Source organism: Vanacampus margaritifer, chromosome 2 (assembly GCF_051991255.1).
Source record: "Vanacampus margaritifer isolate UIUO_Vmar chromosome 2, RoL_Vmar_1.0, whole genome shotgun sequence".
In the NCBI taxonomy this organism is placed as follows: Eukaryota; Metazoa; Chordata; class Actinopteri; order Syngnathiformes; family Syngnathidae; genus Vanacampus; species Vanacampus margaritifer.
Window position 1 is genome coordinate 9,805,207 of NC_135433.1, and position 25,017 is coordinate 9,830,223.

At 40.3% G+C, this 25,017-nt stretch overlaps 1 protein-coding gene and 1 long non-coding RNA gene across 3 annotated transcripts; one reads left to right on the forward strand and one right to left on the reverse strand.

Moving 5' to 3' along the window:
- The first annotated feature begins 1,218 nt into the window (after positions 1–1,218).
- recql5 (RecQ helicase-like 5) lies at positions 1,219–24,471 on the forward strand. Of its 2 annotated transcripts, XM_077559108.1 has the most exons (19): positions 1,219–1,357; positions 1,545–1,666; positions 1,750–2,271; positions 2,849–2,945; positions 3,014–3,125; positions 3,214–3,376; positions 3,492–3,574; positions 7,176–7,388; positions 7,461–7,554; positions 12,484–12,520; positions 12,824–12,882; positions 17,024–17,094; positions 17,173–17,263; positions 17,348–17,500; positions 21,691–22,229; positions 22,329–22,371; positions 22,440–22,667; positions 22,754–22,826; positions 23,693–24,471. In XM_077559108.1, exons 1-19 carry the CDS (start codon positions 1,246–1,248, stop codon positions 23,821–23,823), a joined length of 2,943 nt encoding a protein of 980 aa, XP_077415234.1. In that variant the 5' UTR covers positions 1,219–1,245; the 3' UTR covers positions 23,824–24,471. The 2 variants fall into 2 exon arrangements, with proteins under 2 accessions (XP_077415234.1, XP_077415235.1); XM_077559109.1 differs by lacking the exons at positions 12,484–12,520; positions 12,824–12,882; positions 17,024–17,094; ... (5 more) ...; positions 22,754–22,826; positions 23,693–24,471 and adding an exon at positions 7,658–8,279.
- LOC144044598 (uncharacterized) lies at positions 3,689–6,604 on the reverse strand. The gene is made up of 5 exons (XR_013291307.1): positions 6,419–6,604; positions 6,226–6,349; positions 4,848–5,007; positions 4,427–4,545; positions 3,689–4,351 (listed from the first exon to the last, which is right to left on the reverse strand). It is a non-coding gene; the product is annotated as an uncharacterized LOC144044598 (long non-coding RNA).
- Positions 24,472–25,017: the final 546 nt, after the last annotated feature.

A 25,017-nucleotide genomic window follows, 5' to 3' on the forward strand; every position in this document is an offset into this window, starting at 1 on the left:
AAATTTAGCAAAGGAATTGTGCATCACTGACTGAAACGGAGACAAAACCACGTCACTTTAGTTTTACCCAGGTGAACCCATACAGGTCAGTCATGCTGAAAGGAAGAGAAATCTCAGGGGACCTCAGCAAGTGGTAGCACATCTGTCTGGGGAAAGCTATAAAGTCATCTAAAAAAAAGAAGAGCTTCATCATTCCACTGTGAAGCAGATCATCTGCAACTAGAGAACACTGAAAACTACAATCCTGCCTAGAAGTGGACGACCTTCTAAAATATCAGCAAGAACCACAAGAAAAATGATAATTCAGGTAAAAAGCCAACTCAAACATCACATCAAGGGATTTGCAGACCTCTTTTGCTGCATCTGGGACACATGTGCATGCTTCAACAATCAGAAGAAAAGTTCATCGACAAGGCTTTCATAAAAGGCTTGCTAGGTAGAAGCCTCTGCTCACAAAAAAGATCAAAGCTGCCCATCTCAACTTTGCCAGAGAGTACCTGGACAAACCTGAAGCTTTTTGGAAGTGCCTTCTGTGGACAGATCAGTCCAAAATTGAACTGTTTGGTCACAACTAAAACAGTCATGTTTGGCAAAAAAAAAGTCAACACTACATGCCAGCAAAAGAACCTTCTCCCTACAGCAAAGGATGGTGGTGAGAATGTTGCGTTCTGGGCTGGCTTTTCATCCTCACGCTGGCTGTTCAGAAAAAAATCGCTTTCAAATCAGACCTTCTTTTGGCTCATTCACATTTTATTTGCCACAAACATTTTTAGTCATGATTCCATCTCAATTTAATTACCATAACATGTTTTCTTTTAAAATATACAATGATTGAAAATAAAGTTGTTTTATTATTATTATTATTATTATAATAACATTTGTTAAACATAAATTAGTCTTATTATTTGAGAATAAATTTCATTAATTTATATAGGGGTAGGAGTTAAAAAACTTATTTCTACTCCTTTTTTAAAGATGTGTATAGGTTATGTTTTTGTTTTATATGATTTCTAATATCTTTGAGTAGATTTTTTCTCTCTCTCTTGTTTTCTTTTTATATATACGTGTGTGTTTGAAATAAATAAATAAATTAATTAATTATTTAATTCATTCATTAATTCATAAATACATAATACAAATACCATTCAATCCATTTACATCAATCAAATCAAGTAAAAGAAAAAAGAAAAGTTGATGCTTCAGCGATGATGTCATCAATGTGCGACACCACCACAGTGTTCGCTAATGGAGGAGCAAGCGACGACAATAAGTTTAAAACAAGCTTTAAATACCCATTTTGGGTTCGAGGGCTTTAGATCTAAAGTGCAAGAAGATGTTATTAAAGCCGTTATGCGAGGTATGTTAAGAACCAAGCGCATTGACAAATTTGCTACTTGCATTAATCTCTGCCAATTGATCGTCATGATTAGCGCATGCAAAGCAAAAAGTAAAACGCATTGTTCCTTATCTTTAGGTATGACGATGGATATGATACATTTCGAACAGATTGTTGTTAGAAGGGTTAATGGTGTTTCTTCCTGTAGGTGACAGGGATGTGTTTGTATGCATGCCTACTGGGGCAGGAAAGTCCCTTTGTTATCAGTTGCCTGCTGTACTGGCTGCAGGCATCACTCTTGTTATTTCCCCACTAATTGCTCTTATTCAGGTCAGTTTGGCGTCATAATCCACTTTTTAATCTGCTATGCTACTTATTTGCCACTCACCACTGTTCCTATGTTTTTCTCTCAGGACCAAGTGGACCACTTGAGATCTTTCAACATCCCTGCATGCTCCATCAACTCCAAGCTCGCAGTAGCCGAGCGCCGTGTGATTCTAGCTGATTTGCAGAGTACGAAGCCAAAGCTCAAGCTACTCTACATTACACCAGAGATGGTAGCTTCTCCATCATTCCAGCCTTACCTGACTGACTTGTGCTCCCGGGACCTGCTGTCCTACCTGGCAGTGGATGAGGCTCACTGTGTCTCCCAGTGGGGTCATGATTTCAGACCAGACTACCTCAAACTGGGTGAATTGCGTGCTCACTTGGCAGGGATTCCCTGCATTGCGCTTACCGCGACAGCGCCTAAAAAGGTCCAAGAGGACATTGCTCAGTCCTTGAAGATGCATCTGCCGCTGTCTTTTACTACACCAGTTTTTCGCTGTAATTTGCACTATGATGTCATCTTCAGTGAGCCGCTTCCTAACCCCTATGTTCACCTCTATGCCTTCATTCAGAAGGCATTGGCTCTTGGTGGTGGCTCTAATAGACAGGTTGGTAGTCAATACAAATATTAATACTGTTTTTGTCCATAAGAGGAAATTCTGTTCACTGTGCTGTATTGTTATGATGTATGCATGAATACATGCATAGAACCAGTTCACAGGTGCCGCTGGACAGCTTAGGGCTTCAGTTCATTGGTCAGAATTTCCATTTTTACAAAAATCTGTGATGCAGGTTAAAAAAAACCCTTAAGAACTAAACCAGGAATTGTTCACCAAAGCATACATTTAGTAGGTAACAGACAAACGCAGACTTCAATTAGCCCTACATGTAACTTTCTTAGCTTTTATTTTTGATTGGATTCAAATCTCTTCTTCATAAGTTTTTAGTGTAGCTGTATTATACATGACCCGTTACTACTGTTGTATGCTGCTCATGAGTTTTTCTTGATACATGATTTAATCACATAGTAATCATGGTCAAAATAAGTGTAACAATATTAAGTTTATTTTATTTTTTACTCTAGCCTAATGTCTATATCCATCATGTTTTTTTTCCTAAGCAGTTTTTGAGAAAGTAAGGTATTTGGTCTTGCAGAATCCTCATCTCTATGATGTTCTTGGACAGGGCTGTGGGATTGTATACTGTCGGACCAGGGAAGGTTGTGAAACCGTAGCCCACCAACTTACCAAGCTTGGTGTCTTGGCTAAGCCTTATCATGCTGGTAAGTCGTCATCCACTGTGGGAGATATGGATAAACTTAGAAGTATTCATTTTTTTGTTTATGCGCAGGTCTGAAGACAGGAGATCGCACAGAGGCCCAGACTGACTGGATGAAGGGAAAAGTGACTGTTATTGCAGCCACCATCAGTTTTGGTATGGGTGTAGACAAAGCTAATGTAAGGTAAATCTTTAAATCTGTAGGTTGCGTTTTATTTGTATTTTTATTTGTTAAAGCTGTAGCTTCATAGCCTTTTCCATTATTCAAACAGGTTTGTTGTCCATTGGAACCTTGCAAAGTCCATGGCCAGCTACTACCAAGAATCTGGGCGAGCAGGAAGAGATGGACTGCCATCCCTATGTCGTATTTACTACTCCCGGAAAGATAAAGAGCAAATTATATTCCTCATCAATCAGGAGATTGCACGTAAAAGGGTTAGTATCGCAGCAACTACTATAGCAGTAAAAAAAAAAGAAAAAAAAAAGAAGAACTTTAGTTAATTTTACCATAATATCCCCATCATTTAAAAGGTGTGCCTTTTGATTGCAGGAAAAACGAAACGCTGAAAAAGAATCAGACAAAACAGCCATAAAAGACTTTGACGCCATGGTGCGTTTTTGTGAGCAGGAAAGGTAAGTGGTGATGTCACACATTGTCTTTATTGGCTTGCACCAGTATATTCAAGCAAATGTCTTTGGAAACGAGCTACCACTTTGCTTTACTCATTAGCTACATTTTATGCTGCATACGCAAGGTCTAGAGTTGGAAATGAATTAGTCTGGTTCTTTTCTTTTTATGTCCAGCAGAGGGCAGACTTGGCCACTCAATGAGCAAAACTGTGGTTTTAGGAAGCGCTCCAACAGCATCTCATTACAATAAACATCATTCCTTCCGAGTGAAGTTAAGGCAGGCAGTAAAAAACATTTTAATGTGTTCTGAAAAAAACATGTTCATTTAAATCACAATGTTGATTTGCCCATATTCGGTTTATGAGGTGACGTGTTTAAATACGGTTTAGTTGCGTCTTGTCCTCCAGCCAGGAGCGATGTTGTTGTACATGGCAGATTTAAGGAATGTCGATTGTCCTGACAGCCAGCTTCATAAGGTGTGTTAGTGTCAGTTGCTTTGTTAGAGGGCTGGTCCTCTTCTCGCCTCGTGAACACACCCGGCCTGACCGCAATTGCATGGGCAGCACTCCCATCACAGGTTGGCTTGGCAGCCTTGGTGCAAACCTGTTTTCTCGTTGGATGCTTGGTTTAAATGAACTTAATGAAGATACGTGGCTTAAAAAAATGGACAGGTGTAGTTTGGATCTCTTCATATGTTTGCGCCTTCCCTTATGTTCTTGCGGCAGCAGCAGCAACAAGAGTATGTGATGCAGATCAGGACGGCCATGGCAACAATAACCACTGCAGGAGAGCAAATAAACAATCAGCCTAGACCAGTATCCAGATTCTTATTCACACCAGAGAGCGGAGTCTCACAGATGAATGTTAAGAGGACGACGAAACCTCCCAGCTCGACGGGGTCGGCATCGGGCAAACTCTGCAGCTTGGCCCAAATCTTGTTTAGAAGATTCTCTGCTTGGTCTTTGGCGTCCATCCTAATGAGGCAACAATAAGCAAAGCATACACTGGTGGAAAGAATTCTGCTTAGAAAGTTTGCATGATATACATTACTTTCCTTCTCTGTCATCATTATATAGTATTTTTTTTTTTTAAGAAAAAGAAAGGGCGAGGCTTGTTGTGATAGCACATGGATAAAATACGTTGTTTTTCTCAGGAAAAGAGGTTATAATTGTATCTCTTTTAGCGGTTTATCAACAATTGATTAAGGCGGAAGACTCCATCCAGATTGAATGCAGTGCATTCAAGTAGGTCATTGATGACTTGGTGATAGACTCACCTGACTGTATGGGTGTAGCCAGCGTGGCTTCACTTCCCACTCAGTGACTGTATGAATGGTCGTGTCTCTTATTTGCGCCCTGAGTGACTGGTCACCAGTCCAGGATGTAGTCTGCCTTTTCCCTGGCGTCAGATGGCATAGGCTCCCACTCCCCGTGACCCTGAAAAGTGTATGGAAAATGGATAGATATTTGATGGAAGGCCTTGGCAAATGAATTAGTCTGGCCAAAATAAGACTATCACCATCCGAGTGTGACCAGTATTGTCAGTTACCTTAAAAAAGTAACTTATTTACTTTACCGATTAATCTATTTTAAAAGTAACTTAGTTACATTACGAGTTACTTTATATTAGTTACTACAATAACAACTGGTTTTGCCAATACTTTATTGGAAATGCTTTTTTGACAGTAACGTTTAAAGGGATACTTGACTCGTGTGGCCATTTTCAGCAGTAAGAAGTTCATATTTTGTTTATAATTAATTTGATAACGTCATTATTTTTCATGTACAATTAATTACTATAAAAACTGATTTTGCCACTTGCTGTCAACTGATGATGATATGTGTACTCAGGGCTCATATAAAGACCAATCATGGCTCAGTTTGCTAATGTCACATGACCAAACCTAGAAAATAGGTAAGCCGTGATTGGTCAAGCACCTGTGCTGTCATTTTCAGTTGGCAGCAAGTGGCAAAATGTGTTTTTAATGAATTTGTCAAATTCATTCTAATCAGAATATTAACTTTTTATTGCTAAAAATGGCTAAATGAGTGGAGAATCCCTCTAATGGGTTCTTATTAACAATAAAATAAAGACTTCTATTTTGACTTAACATAAATAATTGTCTTTATATATTTCACTAAACAAATTGGTCTACTTTGTTTATTTAAATAGCCTCTCTAGACTTCACCTATCATGAGTAAAATAAAGAAAGTTTTTTTTTTTTGGGCCTGACAACTATTAATACTGCAATGTTTAAACTTCACATTTATAATGTAGCCTACATTGCTTGTCAATACAGTATGACACAAATCACAGACTGCTTCTCACAACCTGCTGGGACTTTGTATGATTGAATGTACTGTGCTCCGGCTGCAAATGTTTCTTCAAATAACACTTTATTTACAGTGCAATACTGTACTAAACTTAATATTTTCATCTCATCAGAGGAGTACCAACAATATTGTCCACGTGTGTAAAGACCACTTTTTACTATTTGCAGTTTGCACTAATGCCAGAAAAGCTCACTTGTTTTTGTCTTTGTTTCCAGACACTTAGCCAAATTCAATTCAATCCAATTCAAATCTCAGCATTCACAACTAGAAGGTAGTGATCAGACAAGTTGACGGCATGTTTTTTCACCCTGACGGGTTTACCTGGATGTCTGATATTTTTGTTGCTGGAACGAGCAGTTCATCATCCAGAGTTCCTCAGACGCCGCATAAAATTAGCCCCCATACTGAGATTAGGAGAGATAATTCTTCAGGAACAGATGACAATCTGCAAGGGAAAATACAGTCTTGAGTCTTTTTGGCCTTTATTTTTAGTTGTGAGTGTAATACTACTTACTGTAGTGCAGTTAGTTTTCTTCCAAATCCTGTTTTTCAGTCCAAGCTGGGAGTATCAACGAGTCTTTTTGTGTGCTTCTTTTTCACCACCTCTTTTGTGGAAACACGTTCTCTGTCTTCTCATGGCTGTGTTAGCAGCGTCCCCCTTTCCTGCAAGGTAGTCCGCATGTTGTTAAAGTAGCTCCCAGCACCGTCTTTGTTTATGTATGCATGTGTGTGCGCGCTCGTGTGAAGACAGACTGTTGCATAACACTGAGGCGCGCTGCCTGTTTCTCCTTAATTTTAAGTATTTTAGGACTAAAGGAATTGTAGGTGGAAAACATGAAGAAAGACAGGGAGAACGTCTATTAATAAATATCAGTTATGGGTCCAAGATATGTTTTTTTTGGTAATGTTTAGTGGTTGAAGCTGTCACTAAATTCCCCACTAGGTAGCGCAACAACACTCTAAAGCAGTATGGAGGCGGAGCTCAAATCCCTGTTGTCAATTGTTTGGTGGAGAGAGAAATGTCAATCCCACGTTACAATGGAATGTTGAGTGGAATGGGAAGGAAAAAAAGGCAGCTCACAGCAACAGACAGAATAACTTACAACGGTTATATGTTGGTTCACAAATGCTGTTTATGTTGAATATTTCTATGATGCACTGTATGTTCTACACTAATAATGCCAGGTAGATGAATGCGTGCTAAAATAATAAATCAGGGTCAGAATTAGGACTATATTAATTTGCCAATGTGTTGCCTGTCTTCCCTTTAGTTGCCGCCACGCCACCATTTCCAAGTTTTTTGGTGACCAGCCACCAAACTGCGCAGGTGCTTGCGACTCTTGTTCTAACCCGAAAGGTGTGCGAGCCCAACTGGAGGCATCTTTCAACACCAGAACTGCTGCCCAGAGCAAAGAACCAAATAAGCCATTTGGTTTCGATCAGGAGCTTTATGGAGGAGGGAAGAAGGGCTATGGCTTTGAGAGGCAGGTTCACGTTTGTGACATTGATTTGCCACTTTGGCATGGTATGATTTGGTGACATTGTGCCGCTCATAGGTACGACGACGTCATTGAAAGCATTTCTGACGATGACACCAAGAAGAAAAAGGAATTCTCTGATCTCTTCAAGAAACAGATGCGCTTAAGAAAGGTAATGTAGACTCATCCACACACAAATGTGTTTGCAGGAGCCCTTCCTGAAATGGTCTGTGTTTGCCGTGCATGTGTTTTGCCTCTCGACACATGTTCAGCAGCTGTTGGCATCTTGGGCTTCCTTAAGTGAGACCAGCCGTGGCACACGGAGGAAAAAAAAAATATTCCTCAGCAACTGGAGCTGGTCCAGACAGTTTGCAACGATGTAGCAGTCTTTCAGCCCAATCAGCACACAGAATATTTGTGGGCTGTTGCTCCACAGTTTGAAAAGTACAGATGAACACAATACCAGTTCCAACATCAAGACAAATTACAGTGAAGCATATCAGTTGCATTTATTTATTTTCTTTACATGTACAAGATGTACGAAGACTCAAGATCTTCGTTACTGCAAACTTTCAAAGACTGAAACATAAATGATGTCAAATCCTCTTACCTGAACTGACTCTCCGAGTAAAGGGTTATGGCTCCCCGTTTCCCCCTCCACTGTAACGTGGTCTTACGAGGGGATGAAAGCCACTTAAGTCCGGTCTTAATTCAGTTAACATTACTTATTGAGTAACCATATTTGCAGGAAGAAGTTACTAATCTGAACACGGTATTTTTACAGCAACTGCCCTCTGAATGGACTTGGGATTTTGTTATTGACCTAGATAGATTTAGCTATCTTTGTAACAGGGATGTGATTTTTCCGCTAATTCGCGGAATTCCGCTTTTTTTACCCCCCCCAAAAAAAATTCCGATTTTTTTTTATTTATTTTTTTAAAAAATTTTTTTAGTAGTTCATTGTGTATGCACATGACTCCGACAGATAACATCTTCTGCTCTAACAAAGACATTTGTGGTATGCTCTAATATGAGTTACTTTTCATTTGGTCATGATATAATTATTTGTTCATGAAATTTGAACTCTTCAACATTATTTATGTGTTAACTTAGTAATCACATTAGTTGGATATGATGATATTCTCAGTGATAGTTTTTAAAAGCAAAGGCAGTCCAATGTTTTTGAATGTGACTGATTTTGAGTTGACTAAAACTGCCATTTTATATGGGATAGTTCAATATACATTGAAAATTTATGCTGTTGTTTTGTCTATTTCTTTGTCATGTGAGTGCATTGAAAGTACTTAAAAACACGGAAAACCCATGAGCTCCGGGGGGCTTTGCTCCCTCTTGTCCCCCCACCAGGGCACTGCCCTGGACCTAGCTGGGTGCCAGCGGCCCCCAGACCCCCGGCTAAATTTTCAGATAATTTCACTTTGGTCAAATCACATCCCTGTTGTAAAGATCGCTCAGACTCGCTTCTGTCTGCTGTTAAGCCTAAGTAACAATATAAAGTGGAAAAATCAATAAGAATGACAAAATAGATTTAAATTGAACATTTAATAGCAAAAAAGCATTAGCCCAAAAGTTATGATAGCAAAAAGTACTACAAAAACAGCAAAAAGAAAAGGAATGAAAAGTTAACCATTATTCAACCCAGCGTCACAAAACAATTTAACCGAGTTCCCAGTGGATCAGGGAAGCAGCATCCAGTTGTTAAAAAGTCACGGGTAAAATGCCTTAAAGTGAATTCAATTTGGGTGGTGAAGAGGAATCTAGAATTTTGTCCTCTTTGCGTGTTCCAAAAATGAAGATAGATTTAATGTAAGAAAAATACACCTTTGCAAAAATGATTTAATAAAAAACAGAGAATCTCTGGACAAATAACTGCCTCTAATCATCACTTAAACATCGTGGGATTCAGAGCGTCAAATGTAGCTCTTCCGCGTGCACAACGGTTTCTTATAGTTAAAAAGACCTCCTCTCTTTCATTTGTAGACAAAACATACTCTCTGGTCCTTTTCCGTGAGCGATGGCGAAAACAGAGTCAGGTGTGGGTGTTCAAAACAGATTCTGTTCTCAAGGACCAAATGTGTTTTCGCACAAAGCGCTGAGAAGGAACTTTTTTAGACTAAATAGTATGACCCAGTTTAAGGTCAGATTATACCGAAATCAACACCATCTGCTCTGCACAGGACACAAAACATTTCGACAAGGTTAATATAAAGAATTAAAATGTTAATAATGTGTAACAATGGTTAATAAAATAAAATGAAGTATTAAAAATGTTACAATATCTATCAGTGGATAGACAGTGATCAGGTCACGATAATCTAATTTGACTAAAAACAATTTGGCTATTCCAAGGTTTCGGATTTAGATTGCTCAATGGCTTCTTCCTAGCGCGGCACAAGTGTGTTCCTTCTTTTACCGGTCTTAAGTTATCTTTCTTTTGCACAAGTCCAATCGAGAAAAACATTATTCTAGCTGCAGAAATAATGTGTTCTAACTTCTGTCTGAGCGATCTGCATAGCTTGTCCGGTCTGACCACTGGTAAGTATGGGAGAGAGCGACGAGCCTTCCACAGGGATGTGATTTTTCCGCTAATTCGCGGAATTCCGCTTTTTTTATCAACCCCCCAAAAAAAAAAAATCCGATTTTTTTTTTTTTTTTTTTTTAAGTAGTAGTTCATTGTGTATGCACATGACTCCGACAGATAACATCTTCTGCTATAACAGATATTTGTGGTATGCTCTAATATGAGTTACTGATGTCATGATACAATTATTTGTTCATGAAATTTGAACTCTTCAACATTATTTATGTGTTAACTTAGTAATCACATTAGTTAGATATGATGATATTCTCAGTGATAGTTTTTAAAAGCAAAGGCAGTCCAATGTTTTTGAATGTGACTGATTTTGAGTTGACTAAAACTGCCATTTTATATGGGATAGTTCAATATACATTGAAAATTTATGCTGTTGTTTTGTCTATTTCTTTGTCATGTGAGTGCATTGAAAGTACTTAAAAACACGGAAAATCCATGAGCTCCGGGGGGCTTCGCCCCCCTTGTACCCCCACTAGGGCACTGCCCTGGACCTAGCTGGGTGCCAGCAGCCCCCAGACCCCCGGCTAAATTTTCAGATAATTTCACTTTGGTCAAATCACATCCCTGCTTCCAGGCTGGAATTATTTATACCATATCTCATGGAGCATTCTGGTGACCACAAAATGTCCCTTCTTCTTTCTTCTCATAATGTCATTTGCATATGCGTAACGTGATCTCATGCATCAACTACTGTACATAAATCGGTGACTCTCAAAGGTCAAACTTTTCCACCTTTGGCTTTTTCACTAAAAAGGTTCAAAATGCAGAAGTTTAAAATGTATCGAAAATATTATAGTATTCAAATCCTAATCTCATTGTTACAATAATCCCACTTGTAAAAACAGGCCTATACTCATCTTAATACTAACACATGGAAACACAATGTGGGTGCGTGTTCTTTTGGTCTTTTCCTCTAAATAACAATGTAAAAAGAAAGCTGTTTCTGAATAAGTATCATCATAAAATAAGCAAGCAACCTTTAACTAAAGGTCTATGTGAAGCTGTATATGTATGTATCATCTTCACAGGCCTTTATAATCAACTCAATTTTGCAGCACTGATCAGACTTTACAGGCCTCTCTCGAATTCAATCCAATCATTTTTGTTTTTGCACTCACTCACACATACATACATACATACAAACATGGTCTCCCAGGCGGGGAAGCGAACCCACGCCAACCCGCGTGGTAGGCAGGTGACAGTAACACACTGCCACCTGAAGCCCAAGCAATCAAATCAATTTTGCAAACCTGGTGGCTGAATTTAAAGGGGCAATGTGTAAAATTGTCTTTAAAGGGAATGTGTCAATAATCTTAAAGAGGCCATGTGTTTTTAGGCCTCAATTCTTTAACATATTACCATCTATCACATCATTTAACATGGTGTGACTGTTCCACCCGCTCCAGGCTTCTCACTGTCATCTCTTGGCCCGTCCGTCCCTTCCTGCCCGTGGCCGTCACACCTTTCAACAAAGGATTATAGATCTAACACAGAGGTGGGCAATCTCGGTCCTCGAGGGCCGTAGTCCTGCAGGTTTTGGAGGTTTCTCACTTCCAACGCAAGCTGATTCCAATCAACAGGCTCATTATCAGGCTTATGCAGAGCTTGCTGATGAGCTGATCATATATCAGCTGTGTTGGAGAAAGGGAACCTGCAAAACCTGCAGGACTCTGGCCCTCGATGCCCACCTCTGATCTAACATGTTAGAAGTAAAATGTTTAAAATTGGTTCTTTATATACATGGTCTTGAGATTCAAGTCGTTTGTTTCTTTGCTTCATGTCCCCCTGTGGCTAAAGTGTCAGAGGGATATTTTAGCTTGATTATTTTTAACATTATTTTAGTCTGAAACAGGTTTGCTACTTAAGAAAGTGACATCACTTCGACGCTCGGAGCTCATTTTCTAGTAGGGGAGGCCCCAAACGGTTTGATATTCAGCTCCGTTTTATAGTATACAGAATGACAGACAGGTGGAATAGTACAAACGCATAGGTGTCAAACTCCGGTCCTCGAGGGCCGCAGTCCTGCAGGTTTTGGAGGTTTCCCTCTTCCAACACAAGCTAATTTCAATCAGCAGGATCGTTATCAGGCATGCTGATGAGCTGATCATATATCAGCTTTGTTGGAGAAGGGAATCACCTGTACTAATGTATTCTAACGGATTTTTCTTTTGGACTATCACTTTAAATCAGTGGTGGGCAAACTCGGTCCTCAAGGGCCGGCGTCCTGCAGGTTTTGGAGGTTTCCCTGCTGCAACGCAGCTGATTCCAATCAACAGGATCGTTACCAAGCTTATGCAGAGCTTGCTGATGAGCTGATAATGTATCAGCTGTGTTGGAGAAGGGAAACATCCAAAACCTGCAGGAGTCCGGCCCTCGAGGACCGAGTGTGCCCACCCCTGCTAAATGCATCCATTTCACAGTGGAAATGTCATCTTTGCATGCATTTAATTATGTGCATTACCGGTAATCTCATTTTGTTTGAATTTTTAGGGACTTGACAGTGAGAGTGACGACTTTATTCCTCCAGGTAAAATTTGAGTAACTCTTACTAATATTGATTAACAGTGGTGTCCAAACTCGGTCCTCAAGGGCCGGAGTCTTCCAGGTTTTGGATGTTTCCCTGCTCCAACGCAGCTGTTTCCAATGAACAGGATCGTTATCAGGCTTATGCAGAGCTTGCTGATGAGCTTCAGGTGCGTTGGGGAAGGCAAACATCCCTCGAGGACCGAGTTTGGACACCACTGCGTTATTATGATGCTGATGATTATTATTTATTATTGTAAATGATTATTATTACGAGGAATCTTCAGTTCTGGTATTTCTGCTGTAGATGCTGACTGCCCACTGAAAGAGGCGAGCAGTCAGCGGATCCCCAAGCTCCCAGTAAAGGTACAGCACAAACACATTCCTCACAGCTATGGCATTAATTAGCACAGGTTCTGGAATTTAGTGCCTCATGTCCGAAGTTAACTCTAGAGATGTTGATTGTGTCGTGTAACATGTATGACATGACATGAACAGGTCATTTGGACTGATGGAACAAAGTATCATCACGTTCAAGGGTCTTATTAGAAATGTGTTGAAAAAATGGATGTAACAATGTTGTGATGATTAAGGATGTGTCAACATCATGTCATGAGAAAGGATGGAATGTTAACTCTTTGACTGCCAAAAACGTTAAATAACGTTTAGTAAAATCCTATGGAGGAGTGCCAAAGACGTTAAAAGACGTTTTTTTCAAAACAGAGGTGGAACTAACCATTTTCTATTGTTGATTATTGAAAAACGGAATAAGGTAGAAACAAACTTTTTTTTCTGATGAAAGATGAGAGTCCAATCTTTCATTTGGTAGTATTTGTGTTTCCATAGTCCAAACACATAATTTTCTGTGGACCTTGAAAGATCAGTCAAAAATGCTTAAATCGGCTGGCACCCACAGCATCCCTTTTCTGAAAACGTCTGGCAGTCAAAGAGGTAAATGTGGGTTGAAGCTCAGGTTATGGTTAACAACTGTCGTTTGAGGCCTCGAGCCCGATGGCCATATTTTGCAATATTTCGCCACTCCTGATGTATGTAGTCTTATAGCCCTAATCATTACTCAGCAATTATTAAGTGCTTACTAGGTTCATAAAACAACAACTTTTGCATTGAGATCCAAAACAGTGCTAGCACAGAATGTGCTGTTTGGTTCAGAGCCTGGCCTTCTGAAATGAGTGATTGTTTTTTTGCCTGACCCGGTGCGTTTGTGCGCGTGGGGACACGATTATACGAGCATGCGCGCTGTGGAACAGAGAGAAGGCGAAGGGAGGGGGCAAAGTTTGATTTAAAATAATTGTAGTTGTGCCTATATAGTACTTATTTGCGATTAATCTAGATGTTAGCAAGGTTGAAACATGATTGTACTTAAATGTCAGTTTGACATGAACCTGTCATACATATGAGCCAGATGTAATGGCATGTAAGTACTTATAGGAATTCATGAGTTTCATATACAGTGGAACCTCGGAGTTTGAACGTCTTGGAACTCGTACAATTCAGACTTTAACCAAAAAAATCGGAGTTAAAAATGCCTCGGGAGTTTGAACTAATTTTCAGAGTTCAAACACCCAAGCAAAGCAAGCTAAGCCGAACATACCTTAAAAACGGGTAGCCAAGTGAATCCGAGCAATGCCGAATGCTCACGTTGCGGTAGTTGAGACGATGCACTGCTCATTTCCAGTCAGATCGTGAATACTCCCGGAGGTGCTCCACACTCACGAGTGCCTTTAGATTTTTCCACGACAATTTTCTTCGCCATGGGCCCAAAGAAAGACAACAGTGCTACCAACCACAGTGGAATTAGGAAGATTATCACGCAGTTGTAACTACCGTGACTACTTCTGTCAAAACTGGCACGAGGACCCCCCTTAGCTGTTCAACAACGTGCCTGACGTTAAACAACGCACGTAAGGACCGTTTAGTAGTCTAACAATATGCCCAATGTAAAATACACAAACTCAGCAATGAACTAAAGCTAGCATTAACATAGCATTTATCATCCAATGATGCCATCATAGCACAACAGGTAAGGTAAGGTATTTTTATTGTTTAAATACTGTACTGTACTGTAAATGTAAAAAACATAAATAGAAATTAAAATAGGATTTTTTTTGTTTTTGGAGTTTGGGAACGGATTAATTGCATTTACATAATTTCCTATGGAAAAAAAATGTTTCGGAGATTGACCAATTCGGACTTTGAACACACGAATTATGTTCAAACTCCAAGGTACCACTGTATTTTTATTATTTTGTTTAAATGACTGAGTATGTGTTGATGATGAGGCAATATTGTGAAATGTTGAGATGTGATCCACTGGGTTAGCATTTTGTACTTGAACAACAACATCACACACAGTACAACAGACGAGGGCCGGAGTCCTGCAGGTTTTGGAGGTTTCTCACTTCCAACACAAGCTGATTCCAATCAACAGGATTGTTATCAGGCTTATGCAGAGCTTGCTGATGAGCTGATCATATATCAGCTGTGTTGGAGAAGGGCAACATGCAAAACCTGCAGGACTTCGGCCCTCGATGCCCACCTCTGCAGTACAATATGCTGACAGCTGCAATGGTGACGACGGGTGACATTGCACTTACGTACTCCCATGAAGGGAGGAACCCATAAGAAGGTAATACCATTTTTTGGGTGAATCTTCCGATAACTTGTATGGGGGTGATTTTTTTATGTCATTTATGGGATCGGATCGGATGTATACTATAAAAAAGGGTTTTTCGAGGATTTTAGAGGCTTTTTCCTTGACAACCATCCACGGATCGCATCTCCGTGATGGCCTCAGCTAATTTTGAGGTAAATTAACATAGGACATTTAGTCACTATTTGCAGCTGTTTAGCAGATTGAAATAGAGAAATAGACTATCCTATGTTACATATTGTAGACTTCTAAAATAGCCATTAAATTTGATTAAACCTCTTCAATTTTAGGCCAGTTTGCCCAAGATTCATTCGACTTTTGTGAATTAAGCGGATTAGCTACCCAATTTATTTCACCCAAAAGGATCACAATTCTTCAACATTATTTGCCTTTTCTTCAATTCTGAGGTTTTACTCTCTCTTTACACTTTGAAGTTGTTTTGAAGTCTAAACTGCAAGTACTGTACTGCAGTTCTATGAGTACCGGATGACCACCAGATGGCGGTGTTTCAAGCACTGAGTGACAGAACACTCTGGCGGTCGGGACGGATGAAATAGAACTTATATTATTTCTTATTTTTAACTATTATTTCATTTTTACTTACTTTTATTAAATATAGAGCTTTGCCTTGCTTTATCACAATTTAACCATATTAAGAGGTTTTGAGTGATATCGGAAAATGTTTTTGATTTAAGAATTACTTTATCATTTACTCATTTTTATCCAGTTTACTCAGTTATTAACTAATATTAGAAATTGATTTAAGAACGATTCTATCATTTGTTCAATTCTATCCACTTTATTTATTATTTATTAACCAAATGTAATACTTTTGAATTGTAATTAAACAGTTAGTTTTTTAGTTAGTTATTTTATACAAATTTACTGTTTGATGGTTGTAAAGATAACTATGCAAATTAATAGTAAGCAACTTTATCTAGAATTGAGATGAAGTAGATTAAAGTATTTTGACTTAATTGAAAAAGAACATAGTCTTTGAGAGTTGAGATAGTTACTTAAGGTAATATTGAGAGTTTATTCCCTTTTGACGAAGTTAACTCGATAGTGTATAAACTTTCACTGATAGGATTTTCTTTTTATTTTAGATTTTTTTTTTAACAATAGGAGAGTTTCTATTTATTAATTACATTTTATTTAAATATGATTGTTACAATTCTTATGTGGATTTGTGTAGCAATAGATACACTCAAACATGATTATTACTACTACCTTTACTATTTTTATACCAAATTTGAGTGAAGTGTAGAAGCAGCAAGGTATATATAAATTCTGGTATTTATTATCTCTTTTTCACCCCTATTTCTATTGTAGCCATACTCTTGATAACCACTTAGATCTTTTTAGCGATTAAACAATTATACCTTAACATCAGTAACTGCTTTTTCCTGAACCTTTTAAAGTTACTTCGGCTTAATTTAGATTAAGAAAAAAGCCCAAGGGGGTTTCACCAAACCACCTGAACTCATTTAGGTCTTAACAAGTGCAACCGATCGATTAGAGAAGGAGCCGCTGTAAAAAGGGCGTGTTCAGATTATATCCTTATTTCGAAAAGGTTCTCATTAAGGGTTTATTTGAAGTGAGACCAGGCTGACGCTCTAAAACTGGTGCGGTGAGAACCTAAATGAATCCTTCTCGAAACCGGCTTGGAAAGCTCCCGTCCCGTGTGGTGGAGATAAAGGGGAGCTTTAACGCTTCGAACGGAGAGTCGGCAAAATATATAACTGTGCGAATAGTGTGACAACCAGTCAAGAGTGAGTTTTTATTGTTCAGAAGTCTGTTCAAGGACAACAATCAAGGATGTAAATTGTATTTCAGTCCAGAGAGCACTGCCTGACACTCTTGCAAGAGGCATTATATGGCCACCAGGGGGCAGATGACCCATTCCGGTAAATGTAGACACAAACTTCCTAAACTTTTTTTTATGAAGTATGTTTTTCTAATGATACTGTGTCTTCTCATTGCAGTGATCTTCTGTCCTTAGCTGTGGATATTGAACTTGAGGTTTTCAAGAGAAGCAAGTCTTCCAACTTGTACAAAGCGGCAATATTAAAGAAGGTTCCACCCGACCCTGCATTACTATGTTGCTTGTTAAAGCAAGGTTTGTACCAGATTGATGACTACCACCATTTTGTCATCAAGGTGTCCGAGTTGAAGAAAGCGCCTGCTGTAAAAGAAGAGGAGAAGAGCCTCAGTGGAAGCGAGGCTATGCTAAAACAGGAGGAGAAAGCCTCCGCCTCTACTTCCTTTTCTGACGATCTCCAGGGGTTCAAATCGGCATCTGAGGTCTATTCAGTGAGTTGGCACACCTCACATACTAAATGCTATAACCAAGTTTCCACCAGGTGCTACAGTTTTATTTGGCTCCCACGGTACTGTTAGGAATGAGAAACTTGGACAAGTAGCTCCCTGTATTCTTTTTTGTTTTGTTTTTTTGGTTTGTCGTCTATCGATAACCTAAACTACACTAAGCCAGTAGTCAATTACAATGTGTATTCAGCCAAGCATCCCCTCCTGTCTCCCTGCTTTTCTACCCAATATCATAAGAGTAACATTATTATAGTTTGACTTGGGATGGGGCAGCCCTCTCCCGCCAAACGCCAAAAAAAGCGCAACGCATGACACCTCACAAGCAGCACATTCTCTTGTCAGTTTCGAAAGCCAGAGTATAGAAGGCTTCCATTCACATTTGTTCCGTTTGGTGGGGGGAAAAATATGACATACTGTAGTTGCTAAAGGGGAAGTCAACCCAAACGTTTTCTTAACAATAAAATGTTCTATGCAGCCCCACTAGTCTCAACACAGTATTCTGATTAATATTGCGTTTGTGGATTATGAGTTGAGCAGCAAAATCCAGCCGCTTTTAACCATCTCGGGACAACCATTTTGTCACTTGCCATTAACTGAAAATGACACTTGCTCGGGAAGTTAAGCTGTAATTGGGTTGTTACCTGAGTCCTGGGCAACGATTTTCGGTCGACAAAATGACAAAATGGCCGCCCCCTGAGATGGTTAAAAACAACGGATAGGCTATTGCTCAGGCGTGAAAATCCCTCACCGCCGTTTTGAATCCAAAATAGGTCACCTATGTGAATCGTGCATATCTGATGAGAAAATATTTCAGGGGGGGTGTTGTGGACAACCAGAGAGTCAGTGCATCAGTGAACTCCGGGTGGGATGGGTACTGAAGACGGCACAGATTCACGTAAAATCAAATTATGTCATGCCATGTTCCGAAGCGCGTCTTAAGTTGTGACTGTCCACACCGGGATGTGTTGGTCATTTTCTATGGTGCACTTGAACGCAGCAGTGTACGCACAGCCAGCGTACTGACGTCACCCACTGGCACTAGATTTCATTTACGCTACGCTAAAATACATTTCCGGGTGTGGGATTTGGGTTAATAAGCAAGCGCACACCGGCCACGAGAAGCGGAGAGCGGCCCCGGCTACTAGTCGCACTCGTGGGAATGAAACAACAACAACCAGTGCAGAAACAGCAGCCTTAGCAGAGGACCACGTATTCAAAGCCACAACAACCAAGATCGAATGGCAACACAGGACAAAGCCCCTCAAGACAATCAGAATAAGAAGAAAAATCCTGGAGCCTATGTGTCAAAAGAAGAATATGACAAGATGACCCCAGAAGAAAGGAAGGCCCTTCAGGAGGCTCGCAAGGCTGCAGCCTCCGCAGGGCCCAAGCAATAATGGCAGAAAAGGTGAGGGTCGCCATAGGAGGAGTCTATCAAAGAGGAGATAATCCCCTATCTGGTAGACACAGGAGCAGAGGTCTCAATGACTCGCAAAGCCTTGAGACAAGTTGGACACCTAGAAGTAATAGTGGCAGATGGATCGACAACGTAGGTGCCAGTTGGCACATGGAAGGGAATTGTGTGGGTCTTAGGACCCTACAACCTACTGACTTTGAGAGATGCTGAGGATATGAGGAAACCGAAGAACCAGCGCAAATCGACAAAGACTGGAGAAGTTAAGATCAAGAGTGGTCCGTGTAGGTCTGACCAAGATAAAACCATCACAAGAGTGGTATAAACCGGTGGATGTACCAGCTGTCAAGATCCAGGAGCGTGACCTGTCCTCAGAAGGTAAGGAGAGGCTGACCAGGATTCTGGATAAGGCTTCGGTAGCCCATTTCAAGAACGATTGTGGGGACTTGGGACCAAAATACATCCACACCATTGGTGGAGGAGTGCATCCCCCAGTGAGACAGTACCCTCTTAACTCAGGAGCCGTGGCTGAAATGGACGTGATAGTGAAGGAACTGTTGGTACTTGAGATTATTCGGAAAGAGCCTAACCCAATAACCAACAGCCCGATTCAAGCAGTAAAGAAACCTGAATGGGTTGCAGGGGGCTGGAGGCCAGTGATCAATTTCAAAGCCCCTTAACCGAAGAACGATAGCCAACAAAGTGAGCCTCGTTAACCCCCAAGCATCCCTAAAGACATCGAGAGTGAAGAAGTACAAATCATGCACTGATTTGGCAAATGGATTCTTCTCATTGAGACTCGCAAAGGCTTCGTAAGAGAAGACAGCATTCACCCACAAAATAAAGGCATACGTGTGACAAAGACTACCACAGGGATACAAGAACTCTCCCAACGTATTCCAATCAGCGGTTTTGAAGGTTTTGGAAGGATTAGAAGTCACAGGGAATTCCGCTTTTTTTAATCCCCCCCCCCCAAAAAAAAAAATCTGATTATTTTTTTTTTTAAGTAGTTCATTGTGTATGCACATGACTCCGACAGATAACATCTTCTGCTATAACAAAGACATTTGTGGTATGCTCTAATATGAGTTACTTTTCATTTGGTCATGATACAATTATTTGTTCATGAAATTTGAACTCTTCAACATTATTTATGTGTTAATTTAGTAATCACATTAGTTAGATATGATGATATTCTCAGTGATAGTTTTTAAAAGCAAAGGCAGTCCAATGTTTTTGAATGTGACTGATTTTGAGTTGACTAAAACTGCCATTTTTTATGGGATAGTTCAATATACATTGAAAATTTATGCTGTTGTTTTGTCTATTTCTTTGTCATGTGAGTGCATTGAAAGTACTTAAAAGCACGGAAAACCCATGAGCTCCGGGGGGCTTCGCCCCCCTTGTCCCCCCACCAAGGCACTGCCCTGGGCCTAGCTGGGTGCCAGCGGCCCCCAGACCCCCGGCTAAATTTTCAGATAATTTCACTTTGGTCAAATCACATCCCTGAAGTCACAATATACATCGACGATGTATAGTGACACGGAGGAGGAACACTCGGACTTGTTGCAAGCGCTGATTGAGAGGGTCTCAATCTCAAGAAATGTCAACTTGCCCGCTTCCAAGTCGATTACCTGGGCTTCCAGGTGAATGAAGACTTGGGACTTTCAGAGGGATACGAACTGAAAGCGGTGCGAAAAGCCAATGCTAACAGTGTGATTAAAACATTGGAAGAAGGCTGCATGTGGCTTGGAATACCCAAGGAGTTGAGGACAGACAATGGAACCCCATTCAGGAATGCAAAGGTTGATGGTTGATGCCAAAAGTGGGGAATAACCACAGTGTATTTGCCACCTTACACTCCTCTAGCCAACGGCGTTGTTGAAAGGACTATTGGCCTGGGTCAAAAATTGGCTGGGAAAAATGCTAATGGTAAAGAGTGGAGCACGAAATTGGAAAAAATGACGGTTGAAGTGAGTTATATTTTTAAAATTATTATTTTATTGTTATTAACATTTATAACCACAAACAACAGAACAAAATTACCGAAAATTGGTATTGTTCAGTACCCGTATTGATACCCCAGCACCAACAATTGGAACCAAACTGGTTCAAATGCGAAAGGTACCCATCTCTACTTGAATGCAGCACATGCTGTTTTTTCAACATCCATCCACGGTCCAATAAATGTAGCAAATACGTTCGCATTTTCGCAGAGTTTTTCCAAACGCCATAAAATCGTGAAAAATTAAAACTCGCCATCCCTTTTTTTTTTTTTTTTTTTACACCGTGGATTCCACAAGATAGCGCCACAGAAGTATTTTATATTAGACTGGCTTTGCAGGGTTGGGTGTGACTGCAGGTATTGAATCCATGAATCTAAAAATAACATCTTAATTGGCATTAGAATGTCTTAAGTCAGTTTTTCAGAAGTCTTAAAAAATACTTGATAAGTAGGATTTGCCAACTTTTTCTTTGAATTATTTTAGAAAACTACTCTTATTTCTTTACTCTTAAAAGTTTTCTGTTAATATGTTTTATTGTTGTCAATATATGTTCTTTTTAGTAACTTTTGTAAGCTACTTGTTTTCTCTGCTTTGCTTCCGAATGTTGTTAACTGTTTGTTAATGCTTGTAGGTGTTGTCTTTTTGCTTGTGTAAAGCACATTGAGTTGCCTTGTGTTGAGTGGACCGCCACATATTCATGGTTTGGCACCTGTGGATTCCAAATATTAATAATTTGTTAATTATCATTCTCGCAGATGAAGCGCAAGAGAGTTGGAGCAGGCTTCAGGGGCTTGTCCGCCCCCCTTCTGCCCACAAAAGATCTGCTGAGGGACATCACGTCCGTTAAGGAACCGCCAAGCAGCAGCTCAGTCGGCAGGATTCTGCGGGCACCACTGAGCAAACGGGCAGACAAGCCTTTGGCTGTGACATCATCCATCCGAGCCAGAGCGAACGCCGCCGCTGCTTCGTCCGCCTTGAGCAGTCCAACAAAGAGAGGCAGAGCCTTGAACAAGAAGCTGGAGGACGCTGCGAAAAGCTCTCACTCGATTTCTCACTATTTTGGCAAGTCGCAAACAATGAAGGAAAGCCAAGCGGTGGAGACCAGCATCGTGATTTCAGATGAAGAGATGAACCAAGAGCCGCACTCGCCTATCAGTCTGCATTCTGAAGGTAGTGCTATGGAGCCACTTATTCAGGATTGGACGCCGGCACACGCCAGACTGGGGGTCATAGTCATAGATGAAGATGTAACGCTTCAGCGAACGTCAGAACTGAATCCACAGTCTACTCGGGAGTAAGACACACTCACACACTATTTTGTGGAGTAGCTCACTGCCATCCACAATTGTATAATAATTAACTAGGGCTCTTTGCTGTTTCATTTCCCACTCAGACACAACGCAACAGAAGACCACAATGCAGAAGTAACACAAGAGGTAAGTCGCCATCAGCTTTTAGGATGCATGTCCCACTCTGACTAACTTAAGCACACTTTTCCAAGCAGGCGTGCGCTCAGGAAGTCATAGAAGAGCATCCTCCTGCGGCAAAGCGAGGCCGCCTGCTGGACAAGAGCGACAGCAGAATAAGTTCAGACCCCGCCGCCGTGCGGCAGAGAACCACGCACACGGAGGAGGAGGAGGAGCCATCGTCGGCCGTGACGCTGAAAGAGGCGGCTGGCATGGTGGTCCGCTACCTGGACCCTTTTTACACTCGGGGGAAGTTTGCCAGCAAGGTGCGAGACGAGCAAGTCTCGAGCGAGTCTACAGTTCTCCAATGGATGCTTGTGCTAACTCCATTTTTTTTTTTTTTTTTCTATAGGACCTGTTTAAGTCCTTCGCTCGCTATTTGTCTCACCTTCTCACAGAGGAGGGAACTATTAAAAAGGGACAAGGTAAGATCATTACTGGACTGAATTCTATGACATTTTGAAGTTGCCACTGTACAAATTTTTTGTTTATATTTGACCTAGATTTTCTTTTCTCAAGTATGACCTTTGAACTTTGAGCTGGATGTGCTAATCACATATCTTCCTTGCTGCCTAAAAACAGTTTTTGTCATGTTTTTTCCCCCCATCAATTTAATGGACATTGTGCTGCCCCTTGTGGTGGGTGTGCGCACCCTGGCAATTTGGGGGCAGTGTAATACAAATACTGATATACACGGTTACATGGAGAAATATTTAGAAGTTTAAAAATATTAGTTTCTCTTCACAAAGAATGAAGTATATATGCCTGTGTTATCTGTCAACACGTGTTGCTCCACAAAAATACGACCCTATTGTAAACACTATAATTATGTTTAATTGTATACAAAAGGTTGCATTTCGGCCACTGGAATGGGACTCTGTCAGAAATCAAGGATCTCCTGCACTTTTTTTTTATTTTTAAAGCTACTGAACAGAAAATTTAATTTCGAATCGCTTCTACCACCTGTTGACAAAAAAATTAAACTGCACGCACCCATCTTCACATACACAATGCGCACATGACGTCACGTCCGCAGAAGGGTGGGGGGATGGGGGGTGTTATTCGAACCAGAATCCAGTCTGAAAACTATTGGCTAGAGGCTTGCAGGACTAACCATTATGAACAGCTACGGTGTTAATCTACTAATTAGAAGATGTTTCAGTCAGAAATGGTCAAATGAAAAGACTATTGTAAAGATATTTTTGGCCAAATTGTTACAAAGAGCAGCTTAAACATTTTGATTACTTGTGTACACGTTTGCTTCCTCTCACTTGTCTGTATTGGCCCACAGTGAAAACAGAGGCCAAGGCGCTCATCAGGCAGTTCTTCTGTGAGGTCAAACGCTGCGAGAGTGAGGCGGACTGGAAACACCTTAAAAGACCAGACTACTGGAAAAGCACACCCAATCGGAAATTACCATGAGGAAATGAATGAGTGGGCAAATTTCTCTTATGTTAGTGCCTTGTCTTGTTTACGCGGGTTCGGGTCGCTGTGCAGTTACTGATTTTGGAGGATTCAGCTTCAAATGTTAGAGCAATAAACCTGACACTTTGCTCTTATACCTCCAATGGACAAATGGTTTCAAGATGTGAATAACGCATGATTTAGTTATGCGTAATGTTTCAGAAATGCTTCTGTATTAGATTGTTGAAGACCATTTCAATTAGTTTGGTCTGAACTGTTCATTATCCAATGAAAGAAATGTTCTTTTATTTCTTTTAATTCTCATACTATTTTTGTTTTAAATTGTAAAGATCTTTTTTTATGCTACTTAAATATTTTGTAGCTGAACCAACAAGAGGCCTGTAGAGATGAGCCAAAGAGCATCCCCACACCAGAGATCCTCAATGCTTACTTGTCAAATAATATATATCTATTAAGCATTCAGAGTGGTTATTAAGAACAACATGCAAGCCTTACTTTGCCGTCCATATGGATGCCAACATAATACACACAGGTGCGAAAGTCCGGGGTGAGTGGGATCTTGATGCTCAGATATAGTAATGCACGTCACATGATCTGTGATGATTAATAAAGTGGAATGTCTTCAGCTGGGCCGTACATACAGTATATATATTGACCCTGTGTATCGTTGCTTTCGGGTGAATCAGAGTAGAGGGCGCTGTCATTTAAAGGGTGACGTCACCCTCAGTTGTGTTGCGTTCAATGCTCCTTGTAATTTTGTTTTAGTTGTAAAAAAAAAAAAGCCATTGGCTGGGATGAAATATTTAAAAGCTATCGTAGGATTCTTATTAGATATAGTAATCATCATATTATGTAACATTAGCATAGTTAAACATGGATTTAAAAGCATTTACATTTAGTTGGCGGCTGTATAGTAACAGTAGTAGAGCTATATAGTATGCTACTAGTGAAGCAAAATTGCTCTAGTTGACAACTGTGTGGTACTTAGCACTACTAATGTCAAGCTACTAATTAACACCTCGCTCTTGATTAATTTAGTTGCACTAGTAGCGCGCAGTAACTTGTCAATAATTCAGTAGTTCCGAGTGAGTGTATGGCTAGTGCCCTATTCATTCCACAAGCGCACAGACAGCTGTGCTAGTGGGAGGACTAGTCTTACTAGAGTAGAGGAAACAATGAGTGCACTTATTC